General features: G+C 61.4%; 2 protein-coding genes across 2 annotated transcripts; one reads left to right on the plus strand and one right to left on the minus strand.

The window, feature by feature from the left end:
• Window positions 1–2: 2 nt before the first annotated feature.
• RFXANK (regulatory factor X associated ankyrin containing protein) lies at window positions 3–4,975 on the plus strand (the record flags this gene model as incomplete). Its single annotated transcript, XM_071727430.1, is given in 9 exon segments — window positions 3–90; window positions 1,670–1,735; window positions 2,155–2,255; window positions 3,184–3,213; window positions 3,215–3,310; window positions 4,131–4,142; window positions 4,144–4,198; window positions 4,304–4,385; window positions 4,725–4,975. Coding segments are annotated over 9 exon segments (597 nt in total), but the record flags the coding sequence as incomplete, so codon positions are not given.
• A 260-nt stretch (window positions 4,976–5,235) lies between these two features.
• NR2C2AP (nuclear receptor 2C2 associated protein) lies at window positions 5,236–8,432 on the minus strand. Its single transcript, XM_071727801.1, has 6 exons — window positions 8,383–8,432; window positions 6,366–6,412; window positions 6,159–6,249; window positions 5,953–6,058; window positions 5,682–5,750; window positions 5,236–5,404 (listed from the first exon to the last, which is right to left on the minus strand). The coding sequence occupies exons 2-6, from the start codon at window positions 6,404–6,406 to the stop codon at window positions 5,289–5,291; spliced, it is 423 nt and encodes a 140-aa protein (XP_071583902.1). The 5' UTR covers window positions 6,407–6,412; window positions 8,383–8,432; the 3' UTR covers window positions 5,236–5,288.
• Between the last annotated feature and the right edge of the window lie 9,334 nt (window positions 8,433–17,766).

A 17,766-nucleotide genomic window follows, 5' to 3' on the forward strand; every position in this document is an offset into this window, starting at 1 on the left:
TTGGACCAGGCATCCCACTGAAACATTCCAACACCCTCACCAACAGGCAACGTGGCAACCAAATCTCAGCCCTCCCAGCCACCCTGGACAGTGAGTACCAACCTTTACTTCAGCAAAGCCTTTGACACCATTCCCACAGGATTCTCCTGGAAAAGCTGTCAGCCCATGGATCAGCAGGAGCACTCTGTGCTGGGTCAGGAACTGGCTGGAGGGCCGGGCCCAGAGAGTGGTGCTGAACGGGGCTGCCTCAAAATGGCGGCCGCGGTGTCCAAAATGGCGGCTGTGGTGTCCAAAATGGTGGCCGTGGTGTCCAAAATGGCAACTGTGGTGTCCAAAATGACAACTGTGGTGTCCAAAATGGTGGCTGCGGTGTCCAAAATGGTGGCCGTGGTGTCCAAAGTGGTGGCCGCGGTGTCCAAAATGGTGGCTGCAGTGTCCAAAACGGCGACCGTGGTGTCCAAAATGGCGGCCACGGTGTCCAAAGTGGTGGCCGTGGTGTCCAAAATGGCAACTGTGGTGTCCAAAGTGGTGGCCGTGGTATCCAAAATGGTGGCTGCGGTGTCCAAAATGGTGGCCGTGGTGTCCCCCAGGGATCAGTGTTGGGCCCAGTGCTGTTTAATCTCTTTATTGATGATTTAGATGAGGGGATTGAGTCCATCAGCAGCAAATCTGCAGATGACACCAAGCTGGGGGGGAGTGTGGATCAGCTGGAAGGCAGGAGGGCTCTGCAGAGGGACCTGGACAGACTGGAGAGTTGGGCTGATCCCAACGGGATGAGGTTCAACACAACAACCCCATGGGGAGCTCCATGGGGCACAGAGGGGCAGAAAGGGACCTGGGATTGCCAGGAAGCTGAAGAGGAGCCAGCAGTGTGCCCAGGTGGCCAAGAATTCCAAGGGGGGGGGCATCCTGGGCTGGCTCAGGAACAGCGTGGCTGGATCAGGGAAGGGATTCTGCCCCTGTGCTCAGCCCTGGGGAGGCCACAGCTTGAGTCCTGGGTCCAGTTCTGGGCCCCTCAGCTCAGGAAGGAGATTGAGGTGCTGGAGCAGGTCCAGAGAAGAGCAAGGAGGCTGGGAAGGGATCCAGCACAAGTCCTGTGAGGAAGGGCTGAGGGAGCTGGGGGTGTTGAGGCTGGAGAAGAGGAGGCTCAGGGGAGGCCTCATCACTCTCTCCAACTCCCTGAAAGGAGGTTGGAGCCAGGGGGGGGTTGGGCTCTTTTCCCAGGCAACTCTCAGCAAGACAAGAGGGCACAAGAGGTCTCAAGTTGTGCCAGGGGAGGTTTAGGTTGGACATGAGAAAGAATTTCTTTCTGGAGAGGGTGCTCAGCCATTGGAATGGGCTGCCCAGGGAAGGGGTGGATTCTCCATCCCTGGAGATATTTCCAAAGAGCCTGGATGTGGCACTCAGTGCCATGGGCTGGGAACCACGGGGGGAGTGGAGCAAGGGTTGGACTTGATGAGCTCTGAGGTCCCTTCCAACCCAGCCCATTCTGTGATTCTATGAACCCCAGACACTTCCCCAGGGATGCTGAGGAGCAGGAAGGTGTTGGCTACACCTTTTTCCTGGCTTTTTGTCCCCCTCCCCAGGCTGTCACCTCTCCCATCCTGCTGGGGGTGCTGGGCTGGGGAAATCTTTTTGTCCTGCTGGGTGAATTTTTCCTCTCTTTCAGCTTTATCCATCCACCAGCTTGCAGCCCAGGGGGAGCTCAGCCAGCTCAGGGAGCATCTCCAGAAAGGTACCTGGGATCAGGTCAGGAAATCAGCTCCTAAGTGGTGACCCAAGGCAGGACAAGGGGTGGCACCTGGGACACAGGACAAGGGGTGGCACTTGAGGCACAGGAGGTTCTGGGTCGACATAAAATTATTTTTTTTTCACTCTGAGGGTGACCAAACCCTCCTGGGACAAGCGGCCCAAAGAGGTTCTGGGGTCTGGAGGGTTCCAACCCCCCCTGGAGTGCCCCACACTGGGGTGGTTTGGGCTCCCATGGCCTCTGGAGGTCCCTTCCAAGCCCTAACACTGATTTTTGGGTTTTTTTTATCATCTCTTGGCTTCACTCCAAGCCTTTGCTGGGTAAACTGTGGGAGGGGGGCTGGGGGAGCATGGGGGGGGGGGGTGTTTCCCATTGTTTATTTATCCTCATCCCTGCTCCTCCAGGTGAGAACTTGGTCAACAAACCTGATGAGAGAGGTTTCACCCCCCTGCTCTGGGCTGCAGCTTTTGGGGAGATTGAGACAGTTCGGTACCTCCTGGAATGGGTGAGGATCCCCCAGAACCTGGGCAATGGGAATCTTCTCCCTTCCAACCCCCCCTGGGCTGGGAGCTAAAAAAAAAACCTTATCCCCCACTTAGCAATAATTTTTTTTGTCACCAAATATCTGGTTTTTGGGCCCTCTGAGATCAGGTTCAGCACCTGTGATCTGCCAGGAAAGTCCTCAGGGAGGTGACATTGGGGTCCATGAATTCCTGGTTGAGGATTCCTTGGGGATGAGCAGGATCCAGGTCCCCCAACCTTCTGGGTCCAAGGAGCAAAGCCCAAAACCTGGTTCTGGTACTGGGTGAGCAGGAAAACTGCACCAAAGAGACACCAGAGGGAAAGAGGAGATAAAGGATGGGATGAATCCCAGAGTTACCTTGGTTGGAAAAAAAACCTTTCAGGCTCCAACTTGGAATATTCTGGGCTTCTCATCCAAGTCCAACCATTAACCTGAGAAATCCTTAACTAAACACAGGGATGGTGACTCCACCACTGCCCTGGATAGCCAGGAATTCCAGGAATGGTCCAGGAGGTCCAGGAATGGTCCAGGAAGTTCAGGAATGGTCCAGGAAGTTCAGGAATGGTCCAGGAAGTTCAGGAATGGCCCATAGCTGGACGACAGAGGATTTCTAGGTAAAATCAGTACCAAAAGAGTCAATGGATAGTGTAGAGGGCTGGTGATGCTGCTACTACTGCTAGGAAAGGCTGAGTAAGAGGAATTCTCAGGATTCATTTCCTAGCACTGGAAAAGGGCTTTGGAATCTCAGCTGAGATCTTGGCTGCTGATTAAAATCCACCCAGGAAAAAGGGTTTGGGGATTCCAGGACCTGTCTCTACCCCCCCTTGGGACCTGGCTGGGTGATCATCACCCCTGAAACACCCAGGTTTGGGTTGGGGGGGGGGGATTTTGACACCTCTGCTGTCCCCAGGGTGCAGACCCCCCACGTGTTGGCCAAGGAGAGGGAGAGTGCCCTGTCCCTGGCCAGCATGGGTGGCTACACTGACATTGTCACCATGCTGCTGGAGAGGAACGTGGACATCAACATCTATGACTGGGTGAGTCAAAAAAGGGGAAAAAATCCCACCTATCCCTCCCCCCCAAAAAAAAATCCCTCATTTTTCAAAAGCAGCGTTTTTAAAATCTCCGACTGGCTGAGTCAAAAAGGGGGAAAAATCCCACCCTATCCCTCCCCCCCCAAAAAATCCCCTCATTTTTCAAAAGTAGTGTTTTTAACATCTACAACTGAGTGAGTCAAAAAGGGGAAAATCCCTCCCATCCCTCCCCCCCAAAAAAAAATCCCTCATTTTTCAAAAGCAGCGTTTTTAAAATCTACGACTGGGTGAGTCAAAAAGGGGGAAAAATTCCCCCCATTCTCCCTCTCCAAAAAAAAAAACACCTCATTTTTCAAAAGCAGTGTTTTTAAAATCTGTGACTGGGTGAGTCAAAAAGGGGGGAAAATCCCACCTATCCCTCCCAAAAAAAAAAAAAATCCCCTCATTTTTCAAAAGCAGCGTTTTTAAAATCTCCGACTGGGTGAGTCAAAAAGGGGGGAAAATACCTCCCCCCCCAAAAAAAAAGAAAAAACCTCAAGATTTTTCAGCAAGATCAGGTTGTTTGCCTCTCTCCTAGCTGCTCATTTGCCTGCTCAGGGGTTTTTGGGATTAATAATTTGGGAATAATTTTGGGATGCTGAGTGAGGAGACGGCGCTCAGGCCTCGGGGCTGCCCTTCCAAAAGAGCAGAATTCAGGGAAAATAATCACAATAATTAAAAAATGACCCTCCAAGAAAAAAAAAAACCAGGGAGAGGGTGGGGAGGGGGATCCCAGTGGATGGGGGGCAGCAGGAATGAGGCAGCCCCTTCCCTCTCCTTGCAGAACGGGGGCACCCCCCCTGCTCTATGCTGTGCGTGGCAACCACATCAAGTGTGTGGAGGCTCTGCTAGGTAAGGGGGGGACAAGCTTGGGGACAGGAGTGGGACACTGCTGGGGGTGTCAGGGACAGCTTTGGGGGGTCCCCCTCTCCCATCACCTCCACTCCCTGCTCCCAGCTCGTGGTGCTGACCTGACGACGGAGGCGGATTCTGGCTACACCCCCATGGATCTGGCAGTGGCCCTGGGACACAAAAAAAGGCAAGTGGCCCCCTCTCCCCCTTCCCTGCCCCCAGATGAGTCCCAATTTCCAGGTTTTTTCTTTATTCCTTTATTTTTAATTTAAGTTTTTATTTTATTTAATTTTTTCTTTTGACTTTCCACCATGCAGAGGAACCAAGGCAGAGAATTTCCTGCCCCTTGGGATGGTGTTTGGGTGGATGGGCCAGGGAAGGCTTTGGGGGGGGGGATTTTTATTTTTTTTTCCCAGCCTCTTGCTGGAAAAGAGGTGGGAAATGGTGAGCAGGTCTGGGGCAGAGCAGAACTGGGCTTTTCTCAGGCTTGGCTTCCCCAGGTTTCATTTCTCTCCTCTCCGGGCAGTCCAACAGGTGATGGAAAATCACATCCTGAAGCTCTTCCAGAAAAAAGAGCTGGAATGAGCTCCTAGACCACCCTAAAGGAGGCAAGGAGCACGGGAAGGAGGCAGGAACCCCTTGGAAAATCTCCTGGAGGTGGATAACAGAGCCCTTCCCTCCAGGGACACCCTCAGGGCAGGCTGGGCTCGGCTGCTTTTTGTGTGTTGCATTTTTGGAAATAAAAAAACTCCCAGGAGCCATGGGGGAGCTCTCTCTGTTGGCTCAACTGATGGTCCCAGCACCAGCTACTGGGCAAGTGCAAAGGGAACTGGGCCAGCACCTTCCCTTGCCAGCCAGGAAGGTGCCACAGCCCCAGCTGGTCCCCAACACGATGCAGCTGGGACACCATTTATTCACCAAGTCCCATCCTTGTGTCCCCCCAAAGCCCCTGCATTGCTGTCCCTGCCATCCAGGGGCCCCCCCCCCCCCCCCCCCCCCCCCCTCCCCCCCCCCTCTCAGCACCCTGGGGTGCAGCTGGGAGGGTGTTTGTCCCCCTTTCCCCCCCCCCATGCTGTCCCTTGCTGCTGCCCTAGAGCCTCTCGCCCAGCACCCCGAGGTGGTAGACCACAATCCTCCCAAAAAAGTCCATGCTGTCCTCAAAAGTGATCTTCAGCTTATCCAGCACCATCTCCTCCACCTGGAATCTGTGTAGGATCCATCAAGGAAAAAAAAAAAAAAAGAAAAATAGGCAGGGGGACACCACAACCCAACTCTTGAGGGGCCCCACGTGGGGCTCCCAACCCTCTCCAGAGATGCTCCAGTGGTAGCCAAGTGCCACCAGGCCAGGGTTGTTGTTAAAACTCCAGCTCTGCTGTCCCCCTCATGGTCCTCCACAGCCCCCAGTGGCTCTGAACCCACTTTTCCCCCAAGCCTTGGAAGGCCCAAACCCTTCCCACCCCAGCTGGGGAGGTGGCAAAGGATATCTGCATGGCATGGACATCCTGGGGGTACAGCGTGGATCTTCTCACCAGTTCTTCCCCTGCTCTGCAGCCTGGGTGGGAGGAGAAGGTGGAGGCTGAGGTGCTGGGGTGCACCCAGAGCACCCCAAGGATCCTTGGATCCTCCCTTCTCCCCCCTCCCTGCTCAAACCCAAGGCTCCAGCCCCTCTTGGCTTTCTGAACCACTGCAGGTTCCAAGGATGGGGAAACTGAGGCAGAAGGACCCCCACCACCACCCTTAGAGCATCTCCTCACCTTCCAAGGTGCACAACCTGCTGGAGAATCCCCCCTGGAACTGGATGTGGAGCTGGGAGACCTTGACGGGGTGGGGGAAATCCAGGGTGACCCACTGGCACGTGCCCTGGGGGCAGGAATGACACGTCCACGGGGTGTCCCACTCAACACCCACCCACCCCTCCAGCCTCCCCTGTCCCCCTTGTCCCCAACCCCCTCCCCAGGACCTGGTCTGAGTTCCAGCAGGTCTCCTCGCTCCCGTCGAACATGTGCTGCTTCCCAAACTGCTTCACATCCCGGTTCAGCACGGAGCTCACCCTGCAGGGACAGGGGCCACCACCCGGGGGACACCGCGGGGACGACGTCAGCGACGTCAGCGTGGGGCCAGGGGACGGCGTGGGGCACCCGGGAGGGACCTGGGACCGGGGACTCACCGCGTGGCCGTGTGGGCACAGACCAAGGGCTCCACGGGCATGGTGACCTGGGGACAGAGCGGGTCAGGGAGAGGGGACAAGACCAGGGACCCCCGGCAGCCCTGGGGACAATCCAGCAGCACCAGAGACCCTTGAAGTGACACTGGGGACAACCCAAACAGCACCGGGGACACCTCTGAGAAGGGACTGGAACCCCCCCAGACAGCTCTGGGGACCCTCGGGCAGCCTCTGGGACACTCATAGCAACATTGGGGACCACCCGAGAGCCCAGGGGACAGCCTGGCAGGACTGAGGACCAGCAAACAGCATTGGGGACACCCCAGCAGCATTGAAGGTCCCCAAGGACCACTGGGGATGCCCTCAAGCAGCATTAGGGACCCCCGGACAGCACTGGGGACAATCCAGCAGCACCAGAGACCCTTGAAGCGACATTGGGGACAACCCAAACAGCACCGGGGACACCTCCGAGAAGGACTGGGACCCCCCAGACAGCTCTGGGGACCTCAGGCAGCCTCTGGACACTCATAGCAACATTTGGGGACCACCCGAGAGCCCGGGGTGGGCTGGCAGGATTGGGGACCACTGGGGATGCCCCCCAAGCAGCATTAGGGACACCTTGGTAGCATTAGGGACCCCCGGACAGCACTGGGGACATTCCAGCAGCACCAGAGACCCTTGAAGCAACATTGGGGACAACCCAAACAGCACTGGGGACACCTGAGCAGCACTGAGGACACCTCCGAGGACTGGGACCCCCCCAGACAGCTCTGGGGACCCTCGGGCAGCCTCTGGGACACTCATAGCAACATTTGGACCACCCGAGAGCCCGGGGGACAGCCTGGCAGGATTGGGGACCAGCAAACAGCATTGGGGACACCCCAGCAGCATTGAAGGTCCCCAAGGACCACTGGGGATGCCCTCAAGCAGCATTAGGGACCCCCGGACAGCACTGGGGACAATCCAGCAGCACCAGAGACCCTTGAAGTGACATTGGGGACAACCCAAACAGCACCGGGGACCACCTCCGAGAAGGACTGGGACCCCCCCAGACAGCTCTGGGGTCCCTCGGGCAGCCTCTGGGACACTCGTAGCAACATTGGGGACCACCCGAGAGCCCGGGGGACAACCTGGCAGGACTGAGGACCAGCAAACAGCATTGGGGACACCCCAGCAGCATTGAAGGTCCCCAAGGACCACTGGGGATGCCCTCAAGCAGCATTAGGGACACCTTGGTAGCATTAGGGACCCCCGGACAGCACTGGGGACAATCCAGCAGCACCAGAGACCCTTGAAGTGACACTGGGGACAGCCCACACAGCACCAGGGACACCTCCGAGAAGGACTGGGACCCCCCCAGACGGCTCTGGGGACCCTCGGGCAGCCTCTGGGACACTCATAGCAACATTTGGGGACCACCCAGGAGCCCGGGGTGTGATGGCAGGATTGGGGGACCACTGGGGATGCCCCCAAGCAGCATTGGGGACACCTTGGTAGCATTAGGGACCCCCGGACAACACTGGGGACATTCCAGCAGCACCAGAGACCCTTGAAGCAACATTGGGGACAACCCAAACAGCACTGGGGACACCTGAGCAGCACTGAGGACACCTCCGAGGACTGGGACCCCCCCCAGACAGCACTGGGGACCCTCGGGCAGCCTTTGGGACACTCGTAGCAACATTTGGGACCACCCGAGAGCCCGGGGTGGGCTGGCAGGATTGGGGACCACTGGGGATGCCCCCAAGCAGCACTGGGGGACACCTTGGTAGCATTAGGGACCCCCGGACAGCCCTGGGGACACTCCAACAGCATTAGAGACCCTCGTGCGGGATTAGGGGACCCCTGAGCAACATTGGGGACACCCCGGGAAGCAGTGGGGACCCTTGAGCCGCGTTAAGGAAACACCGAGCAGCACTGGGGGACCCCCGGGGACCGGTACCACTGGGCTACCGCACCCGCCCGGGTGTTATCCCCCCACCCCGCTCCATCCCGGACCCCCCGGTCGCCCCGCACTCACCTCCCGCCCTCCGCAGGAAGGGGCGGAACCGCTTCCCGGGGCCCGAAGCGTCCGGGACCGCCCCGCACCCACCCCCGCTCCGCAACACCCCCTCCCACCACCCCCCCCGCAACGCCCCAGGCCCGGGACACGGGTGTCCGGGACCGCTCTTCCCCTCCCACTCCCCCCGGGAAGGGGATGCAGAATCCCGGGGACCCCTCAGGCAGCACCCAGCACTTCCGTGGGTGCTACCCCGGTGCTTCCAGCCCCCCCTCCTCTGCCCAAAAGTTCGCTGCTCCCCCATCACCCCCCCGCTCCCCAGGGCGCTGGGGTGATGGGTGCGTGACCCCCCCCACCCGGGCAAGCTGCAGGGGGGACCCCCGTGCGTGGGGGGGGGACAGGGGAGTGGGTGCTCTGCTGGGCCAGCTCTGTAGGTGGCACTGGCGGAACGTGGCTGGAGAGAGGGGGGGTGCAGGGATCCCTGGGTGCTCCAGCACCCCGCACACCCCGGTATCCCCGCACACCCAGCACCCCGCACACCCCGGCATCCCGCACACCCCGGCATCCCGCACACCCAGCACCCCGAACACCCCGGCATCCCGCACACCCAGCACCCCGCACACCCAGCACCCTGCACACCCAGCACCCTGCACAGAGACCACCCCGCACCCCGCACACCCAGCACCCCGCACACCCCGGCATCCCGCACACCCCGCATCCCGCGCACCCCAGTGTCCCCCCCAAACCCCAGTGTCCCCACAACACCCCAGTGTCCCCTCTACCCCGCTGTCCCCACCCGCCCTCCCGCTGGAGCCACGCACACGCCTGCCCATGAGCACAACGCGCGTGTGCCCGCGGCGGGGGTGAGACACGGCAGCACACGCGTGTCACGCTCCATCTTCCTCCCTCTCTTCTCCCCCAACCCCCTCCTCGATTTTCTCCTGAGAAATTGGGTCAAAAACCGCAGGAGCCTCAGTTGCCCCGCGGCTCGTCGCGCATTGGGGACAGCTCTGCCACTGATGCCACCATCACCGCCCACTTCACCTCCCTCTGGCGCTGTGTCCCCCCCCTCTTTGCCCCAGTGACCTCCTGCTCCCTCCAACCCGGGATTCTTCCTCCTCAGCATCTTCCTCACCCTCCCAGCTCTCGAGGAAAGGAGGGGGGTGGCACCCGCGGGAGCAGCTTTGGTGGCCTTGGCTCCCGGATGCCATCCAAGGAGGGGAGGGGGGCGGAATTTGGAATTTTTTCCAAGAGCTGACAGCGAGGTTGGTGCCAAAGAAGACGCCGGCACTCATCCAGCCCCCGCCAGCCCTGACCCCATCCCTTGGGGTGCTGGTTCGGTGCCATCCTGGCACAGGAGATGTCTGGGGGTGCCTTTTGTACGGGGGGTGCTGGAGGAGGAGGGGGGAGAGGAGGGAGTTCTGCTGAGCAAACCCCTCCAGCTGGCCCCGGGGGGAGCTGCTTCCGAAAAAGAAGAAGGTGCTGAGCCCCTGGTCCTTAATTCCTGGCTGGGAATTGATTTCCAGTTCCGTGGAAAGCTGGAGACCCCTGCTCGGTGCATCCAACACCACCCGGCACAGGGCCCTGCCTGTTCTCTGCCTTTATTTCCCCCCCCTCCCTCCGTGAAGGGGGTCCCGGGAGGGGGGGGTGGGCAGGATTTGGCACAGCTGGTGCTAAATTAATGCTAAATAACAATGTGGTGGCATCTCGGAGCCGGGAAGGAGCTGAGAGGGAGGGCGATGGGTGAATCCCCCTGGAGAGGGGTGGAGGAAAGGATGGAATTACAATGACAGGAATATAAACTCAATTTTAAGCCCCCAAAAAAGGTGTTTTCTCTCAAAACCAGGCTCAGGGCTGAGCCACCACGGTGCTGGTGGCCTGGGGGCCATGAGCAGGGGGGGTTGGATGTGCTGTTAATGAGCTTGGTTCATAATGAGGAGGTGCTGCTTGGTGTCCCCCCCCTGGGTAGTACCGGGAGGGGAGGGGGGGACAATTAACACCCTAGCTAATGAACCAGGGCAGCGTCCTGCCAGCCCTGCCACTCATCCATGCCGGTGTCACAGGGGGGGTGATCGAGTGTCCCCCGTTCCCAGTGCCAGCCTGGATGCTGCTCCCCTAAATCATCCCCCAGCGCCGTGATGGGCACCGCGGTGCAGGATCGGGCCCTGCTGCCCGCAGGTGCCGAGCTGGTGGCATTGCCACCACCCAGGAGTGTCCCTGGAGGACAAGGAGTGTGCTGGGTCGTGGCTTGTGTCCCCCGTGTCCCCACGGTGGGTGGGGGCTGGAGGGGCTGGGTGCTGGAAGGAGTGGGTCCGGCTGCCGGGAGGGAGGGGGAAGGGAAGGAGGCAGTTGCCATGGAAACAGAAAATAAAATCAATGCATCCTGCCGGCGGGTTCGGAGGGAAGTTGGGCCTGGCCAGGGCAGGGGCCCCGTGTCGCCGGGGGCGATGCTGCAGCCCCCAGCCCGGCCCCCTCCATCGTGCCCTGGGTGAAAGCAGAACCAAGGGGCGGCCGGGGGCGAGGGTGGCAGAGGGTCCCTCCCTTCTGGACCACTCGGAACCATCCTTCCCTTCTCCCAGCCCCAGCGTCTCAGCCCGGCCAAGCACCTGCCCTGGAGCCGTCTGTCCCTCCGTCCCTCTGTCCCGGTGCCAGTGCCCCGAGGGGTGGCCCCAGCTGCGGTGGCAGCGGCCTCATTAAGAACCCGCTTTCCCCATGAATGTGGCAGCTCTCCTGGAACCGGCTCCATCCCCCGCCCGCCCGCGGACCTGAGCGGAATAACAAGCGGGGACCCCCCCCCCCCGCACCCCCCAGCGCACCCCCGGTGATGCGGGAAGGGGGTGGGGGGGACGACACCGGGGCTACGCGGCTGCGCTTCGCTCTTGGGGACCCGCGGGGAGGGTCCCCGGCACCCCGGTCCCTCGGTGCTCAGCACCCGCGGGATGGCAGCAGGGAGGGTGCTCAGCACCCCGGGCACGGAGCCTCAGCCCCGGCTGCCAAACTGGGTTTGGGAGGCTCCTGACCTCCCCCACGCCCCTAAAAGTGGCTGTGACAAAGGGGGTGACAAAGAGGGTGACAAAGGTGCTTCCTCCCCCCCCCTTCATCCCCTTCAGAATTCTGCGCTGTCCCCGATGGCCGCCTCACCTCTCTTGCTGGCAGCAAGACCTGGCTGAGACCTCTCAAACTCACGTCACGCGTGGCTCCTGACCCCTCTGCTGTCCCCTTGGTGCCCGGAGTTAAGGCAGGGATGTGCTGGAGCCGTGGGGATTCCTCAGCCCCACGCTGGAACCCCAGCAGGTCCCCCCGGGGGGGCAGTCCCAGCCCTTCCCGGAGCCCCCCCCTCACCAGCACCCCCGGGCACCCCAATCGCTGGCGGCCACCTCCCCCTCGTCCCTGTCACAACAAAGGAAAACATCTCTGGATGGGAACTGCGGGAGGGTCGTCACGGCAACACTGCTGCAGGATTTCACCAGAACCCAGCCGTTCGGGCTCAAAACGATGCTCCTCGGGTCCTTGCTCACCCCTGGAAGATTGGAGGGCAAAACCCAAGAGGACCAGGACCAAGGGATGGGAGAGAACCCAACCACCTCTACACCAGGGCCTGGCCTGGCCCCGGGGGGTGTCGGGGACGTGGGGTGCGGTGGGGACCCAGCCCTGGTGGGTGCTGCCCTGGGGGAGCAGCTCAGGGCAGAGCTCTCGGGGTGATGCCACAGGGATGGGCTGAAGGTGGGGCTGGGGGTGTGGGGAGGGGACAATGGGGACATCCCAGCGTGCCAGGTGGAGCCGGGCCTCCTACCTGGATGGAGGGATGGGTGCGGTGGGATATGGGGGCTCCAGGCTGGGTGGGGGGGATCCCTATAAAGTCACCTCCCGGCTGGAGGGAGCAATGGGGGGGGACAAATGGTGTTGGTGGTGGAACTGCTGCCCTTCAGAGCCGGGGTCCCCAGGGATGCGGCAGCTGGTGGTGCAGGGGGGTCGGGGGGGGGGGAGAGGTGTCTATTAAATCCCCATCCCTGAGCAGCACGGGCTGGTGTCTGCTGTGCCATTTATCTCCACTCCAGAGCAGAGCTCTGATACCTCCCTGCCAGCACCTCCTGCTGCAAGACAAACACTCGGGGGAGGCTCTGCCGGGGTCCAGCTGGGGCTCTGCTCCCTCCCCCAGAAGCTGGGTGGGTGCCTGTGGTCCCTGCACTCCCCCCTCGGTGTCCATGGGGGGGTTGGTGTCCCCAGGTGGCTCTGGCTCCCTTGTCCTCACGGCAGAGCCCTGGTGGGACAGGGACAGGGACAAGGTTGGGTGCAGCTTTGTCACCATGCTCGTTAGCAAAGGGTGAGCCTCGGGAGGTGGGTGCTGAGGGCACCCCCTGGCTGGGTGATCACCGTGCAGGGTGGGGATCAGCCCCTCCTGGATGAAGCTGAGGGAGATGAAGGGTTTGGTGGGTGGGAGGTGTGTGGGTGCAGAACGTGGCTGTGGTGGGTGACAGCAGGAGCAGTGTCACCCTCCAGGGTGCCCAGGCCCTGGCACAAGTGGGATGAGCACCTCAGAGCTGGTCCCATCCCACTGTGGTCCTGTCCCCATCCACACTGGATTCTCCAGGCACGTGGAGATGGGGCAGCACCCTCCTTCCAGCGAAGGAGCACCCATGGGTGCAGGATAGAGGGATGAAGCTCCATGGAGCAGGAAGTAGCCAAGAAACCAGGGTTCTGCCAAATCCCTCTGGGATCCTCTCCCCAATCCTGCTTGGCAAACATCCTGGAAGGAGGGGGGGGGGGGGATTAACCCCTGTCACTGTCCCCCTCTCTCGGGCACCTTGGTGGGGACGGGGCCGCCAGCTGCAGCCACAGAAAGAAGGGGAACAAGAGAAGCTCTGTGCGGTGGGAAGGCCGGGGTTGTGTTGAGGAGGGGCAAGGGGGGTGGGGGTTCACAAAAGGCAGGAAACGACACGAAAAGAAAAAAAAAAAAAAAAAAGAAACCAACTCGGGCACAATGGGGAGTCGGAAATGAGAGAACTTTGCTCTCGGGTTTCCGTGGGCTCATCGGATGGGGAGAATGAAGGGGAAGGGGAGGGGGGATATTTTGTCACCCCTTGTTGCCAAGGCAGGGCGGAGACAGGGTGGCATTCTCCAGTCACCGGTGGGAAGGTGACCCCCCCCCCCCCTTAAATCCCCTCCCTGAATGCTCAGTGATGGTTTTCAAAACCTTTCTCCATCCTCCGCAGCTTTCAGCCCCTCTGCGCCCCCGGACGGCCCCGGACGGGCTGGAAGATGCTCCTCGGTTTGGACACCCCTTAAAATCCCACTGGGTGCCAGGGCAGGGATAGTGGGAGCCACGCAGTGACTTGAGGGGGGGCTATAGGGCCATTAGAAGCTGTCCCCCCTTTATTTTTTTGACCCCTCCCTCGGGATGAAGCCGGCTCCCAGCACAGGGATGGTGGCGGGGGGGATGCGGGGGGCACGCCGGGGTCCGCACCCATTTAGGGGGCTGCAAAAGATCCCCCCTACAAAGACCCCCCCCGCTTCTTTTACAGACACCCCCCCACTAAGCCATTAAGCGGGCTGCGGGGGGGCTGCGGGGTTTGCGGGGGGGGGCGGCCCCGTTCCATAGGGAGGGGGAGGCCTCCTCCGGGATAAGGGGGGGACTGGGGGGGATTTGGGGGGCGGCCCTGGTTTGGGGAAAGGGGGGGGGGCGGCGCATGCGCGGCCGCCCCTCGCCCTGCGCCGGGCAGCGCGGCGGGGCGCGGAGCGGGTTCGCCGCCGCTGCGGGCAGGTGCGGGGCGGGCGGTACCGGCGGTACCGGCTCGGGGGGGGGGGCGGGCCGCGCCCGCTGTCAGCCGTGATTGGTTCGGCCCGGCCCCGGCTCGGCCCCCTCCGAGGGGGGGGCCCGGCCCCGTTGCCCCCCTCCCTCCTCTTCAACCTCCGCGCCCCGCTTTTAAGCCCCCGGTGCCGGCGGGGTGCTCGGCTTCACCGGAGGGGATGACCCCCTGCGTGCCGTGAGCATCGGCCCAGGTATGTGCGGCACCGGCATCGGCACCGGTACCGGTACCGGCTCCGCCCGCGCCGCGCCCCCGCTGCGGTGCCCGGTGCCGGCGGGGCCGGGAGGTGGGAGCGGGGATGGTGGCACCGATAGGGCAGGAACGGGATGGATCCGGGTTGGGGACACGGTGAGGGACAACGGGGGTGTCAGGGTGGGGGGACACTGGGATGGGGGATGCTGGCGCGGGGGGGGATCGGAGGGTTGGGGACACTGGGGCGGTCAGGGAGGGGGGTGCTGGGGACAGTAGAGCTGGAGGGGACCCTGAGGGTGGGGTTGGGGGCGTTGGCAGGGGGACAATGGGACCGGGGTCATTGGGGTTGTGGGGACACCACCCGGGGGGGGACGGGACCAGCGGTCTCAGGGCTGGGGACACTGGAACCGGGGGCCGAGAGGGGCTGGGGGGCTCTGCACAGGGGACACGGGGCCGGTGGGACAGGCAGGGCCGGGGGTCACAGCACAGGGTGGGCAGGGGGAAGGGCAGAGGGGTGGCAGTGGGTGCCCACTGGGGACCTGTCACCCCGCGGTGCAGGAGCAGAGTGTCCCTCTGTCCCCTCCCTTGCCTTGGCCGCCTGGTCCCCCGCTGGTGGTTCCCTGTCTGGGAGGGAACTGGGAAGTTTTGCATCCCCGGGGTGCAGAGAGCAGGCAGGGGAGGGCTCAGCACCAAGGACAGGATGAGCCCCAGTTTGTGTGTCCCGGCGTGGGGACACTGAGTGGTGAGGAGGGAGGGATGGAGAGAGGGAGGGATGGAGGGATGAAGGGAAGGATGGAGAGAGGGATGGAGAGAGGGAGGGATGGAGGGAGGGATGGATAGAGGAATGGGTAGATGGATAGATGGAGGGAGGGAGGGATGAAGGGAAGGATGGAGAGAGGGATGGAGGGAAGGATGGATAGATGGATAGATGGATAGATGGATAGATGGAGGGAGGGATGAGGAATCAGGTACCAGTAAGGGGTCTGCAGCTGGCTGGGTGTTCCTGGCTCCCTAGAATGCTGCTGGAGGCCTGGTTCTGTGCCAGGCCCAGCACCACCTTGGTTCTTTCCTTCTCGTTTTTGGTGCTGGACACCGGTGCCACGTTGGGTGTCACCAACCACGAGCAGGGCCAGGGCTGGGGGCTTGTGGAGCTGCTGTGGGGTGTGTTCAGCTTCCTGGGGAGAGACAGAAAGCGAGGGGAAAGGAGGGGGGGAAAAAAAACCCCACAACATAAAATTTAAAAAAAAAAAAAAATTTAAAAAAGAAGACAAAAAAAGAAAGGGAAAAAAAAAAAAAAGCAAAAGAAGAGCAAATTCTAAAACTAAAGGCTGCAGACTGTCTGCCTAATAAAAATCGCACCCGGCAAAGGGCCCATATTGGAGGGGATCACAGTTTTCCAAGGTGCTAATTTATTCCGGGAGGCTGGGGGGAGCGGGGAGCGTCACGTTGCCCGTGCGATGTGACGGCAGCGGGTGTGCAGAATTCCTTTGTTGTGGGCAGAGAGGAGGGGACGCGGAGCTGGCCCTGTCACCGGGCTGCCACCGCGGCCGCGCAGCGCCCGGGGGGGCACCCTGAGGGGGGGATAACCCCATCCCCTCGGGGTGGCGGAGTCACCGTGGCGCTGGGAGGGAGGTGGGTGCTGCGCTGGGGGGAGGAGGGGGGTTTGGTGGCTCAGGGTCGGGTGCAGGATCAGCCCCGTGATGGGGGGGGGTGGGCACCGAGATGCTGCGTGTGTGCTGGTGGCACTGGGGGACACGAGTGACCTGTGGGGACAGCAGAGGTCACGGGGGCTGCGCCCTGGCTGGGGGGGAAGCTGGGGGCACCCCCAGGGCTGGGGTATTCCCGGGGTGGGGGGCATCCCCGTCCCGCTGTCCCCAGGCTGCGTGGGTAGGTGGGTGGGTGAGTGGGCAGTGTCCCCTTGCCCCTAACAGCCCCCCCAAGCCTGTGACCCCCGCGTTGTCCCAAATGTCCCCTCTGCTCCGTGGGGACCTCAGGATCTGCAGCCGCTCCCAGCCCGTGGCTCCGGGAAGGTTGGGGGGGGATGAGGAGACCCCAAAAGTGGTCGGGTCGTCCCGGCGCCCAATGGCCTGTGAGGAATTAAGCTATGTTTCAACTGGAGCTAATCACCAGCCCCGGCTTTGCATATTCATGAGGCGGATGAATTATTCATGAGGTGACAGCTAGTGACAGATGTGAAAATGTTCGCCCGGGTTGAGACGGGGGGGGGAAGGCTGGGGGGGGGGGGGGGGAGCGGAGAGGTAGCTTTGCACCGGCGTTATTTTAAATTTTTCTCTTCTTCCGTTCCCCGGCTGGGTCTGAGCCGCCCGGGGGACAGGGACACGCTCCTTGTCCCCAGCTCTGTGGCACTGGGGCCTCGGCCCTGCCCTGAGCCCGTGGCATCACCCCGAGTGCAGAATGAGACCCCCCCCCCCGCCCCCCCAAAAAATAATGAAATTAATTCTCTGGGGCTCGCAGCAGCGTGGCCGGCGCTGGCTCCCCGTGTCACCCTCCTGGCATTGTCACCGCTGGGGTGACAATCAATGCTGTGATGCCCGACGTGGCTGAGCCTGTGGCCCCTTCCCGGGGGCTGCCAGCTGTGCCACCCGTGGGTCAGTGGATCGAGAGGAAACGGGAGGGAGATGTCCCTGGGTTGGGGGGACACTGCCTGGTGGCCTGGGGGTCCTCGGGGTGCGGGGACATCGCTGCTGGAAGCTGCTGTGCCACTTGTCCTGACCTTGGGATAAACTTTTTGCTGGCTCAGCACAGGGCTGGGGGTCTGGTGAGGGGCTGCGGAGCCTTTCTTTTTGTCACCAGGGCTCGGAGCAGAGCCGCGGTGCCACCCTGGTCCCTGCGTGCTCTGAGGGCAGGGGTGACAGTCGGGTGACCCCAGCAGAGCAGCAGGGACAGTGTGTCCTACCCCCCAAAGTGTGGGGACACCCCCAGAAGTGCTGCCGGCAGCTCCAAACCCCTTCCCAGCCCGGCACTTTCCCTGCTGCCAAAGCAAAAAAGAATTAGGAAAAAAAAAAAAAAAAAAAAAAAAAAAGGTGAAAATGCTGATGTCAGGGAAAGCCACGGCCGCAGCCGGAGCATCTGCTGCCAGCCTGGGATGTCCCCTGAGTTGGGGACATCGGGTTTGTCCATCCATCCTGCCGCGGGCATCCTTGGATTCGCAGCTACTATCCCAGACGGCTGCTCCGGGTAGTAGTTGCAAATCCAAGGAGCAACTTCTGTGTTTAACATTTAAATAAACTCCGGGGTGTTTGTTCAGCAGCGTTTGCACAACCAGGACCCGTCTCTGGGTAAACAACCCAGAGCTTAGAGGAGTATTTCTACTCCCGCACGTTCCCGCGGCTCCTCGGAGTCTGTCGGATCCTTTTTGGCTCCATGCCAGCACCCTAAGGTGGCC

The sequence above is a fragment of the Heliangelus exortis genome, chromosome 28 (assembly GCF_036169615.1).
Source record: "Heliangelus exortis chromosome 28, bHelExo1.hap1, whole genome shotgun sequence".
In the NCBI taxonomy this organism is placed as follows: Eukaryota; Metazoa; Chordata; class Aves; order Apodiformes; family Trochilidae; genus Heliangelus; species Heliangelus exortis.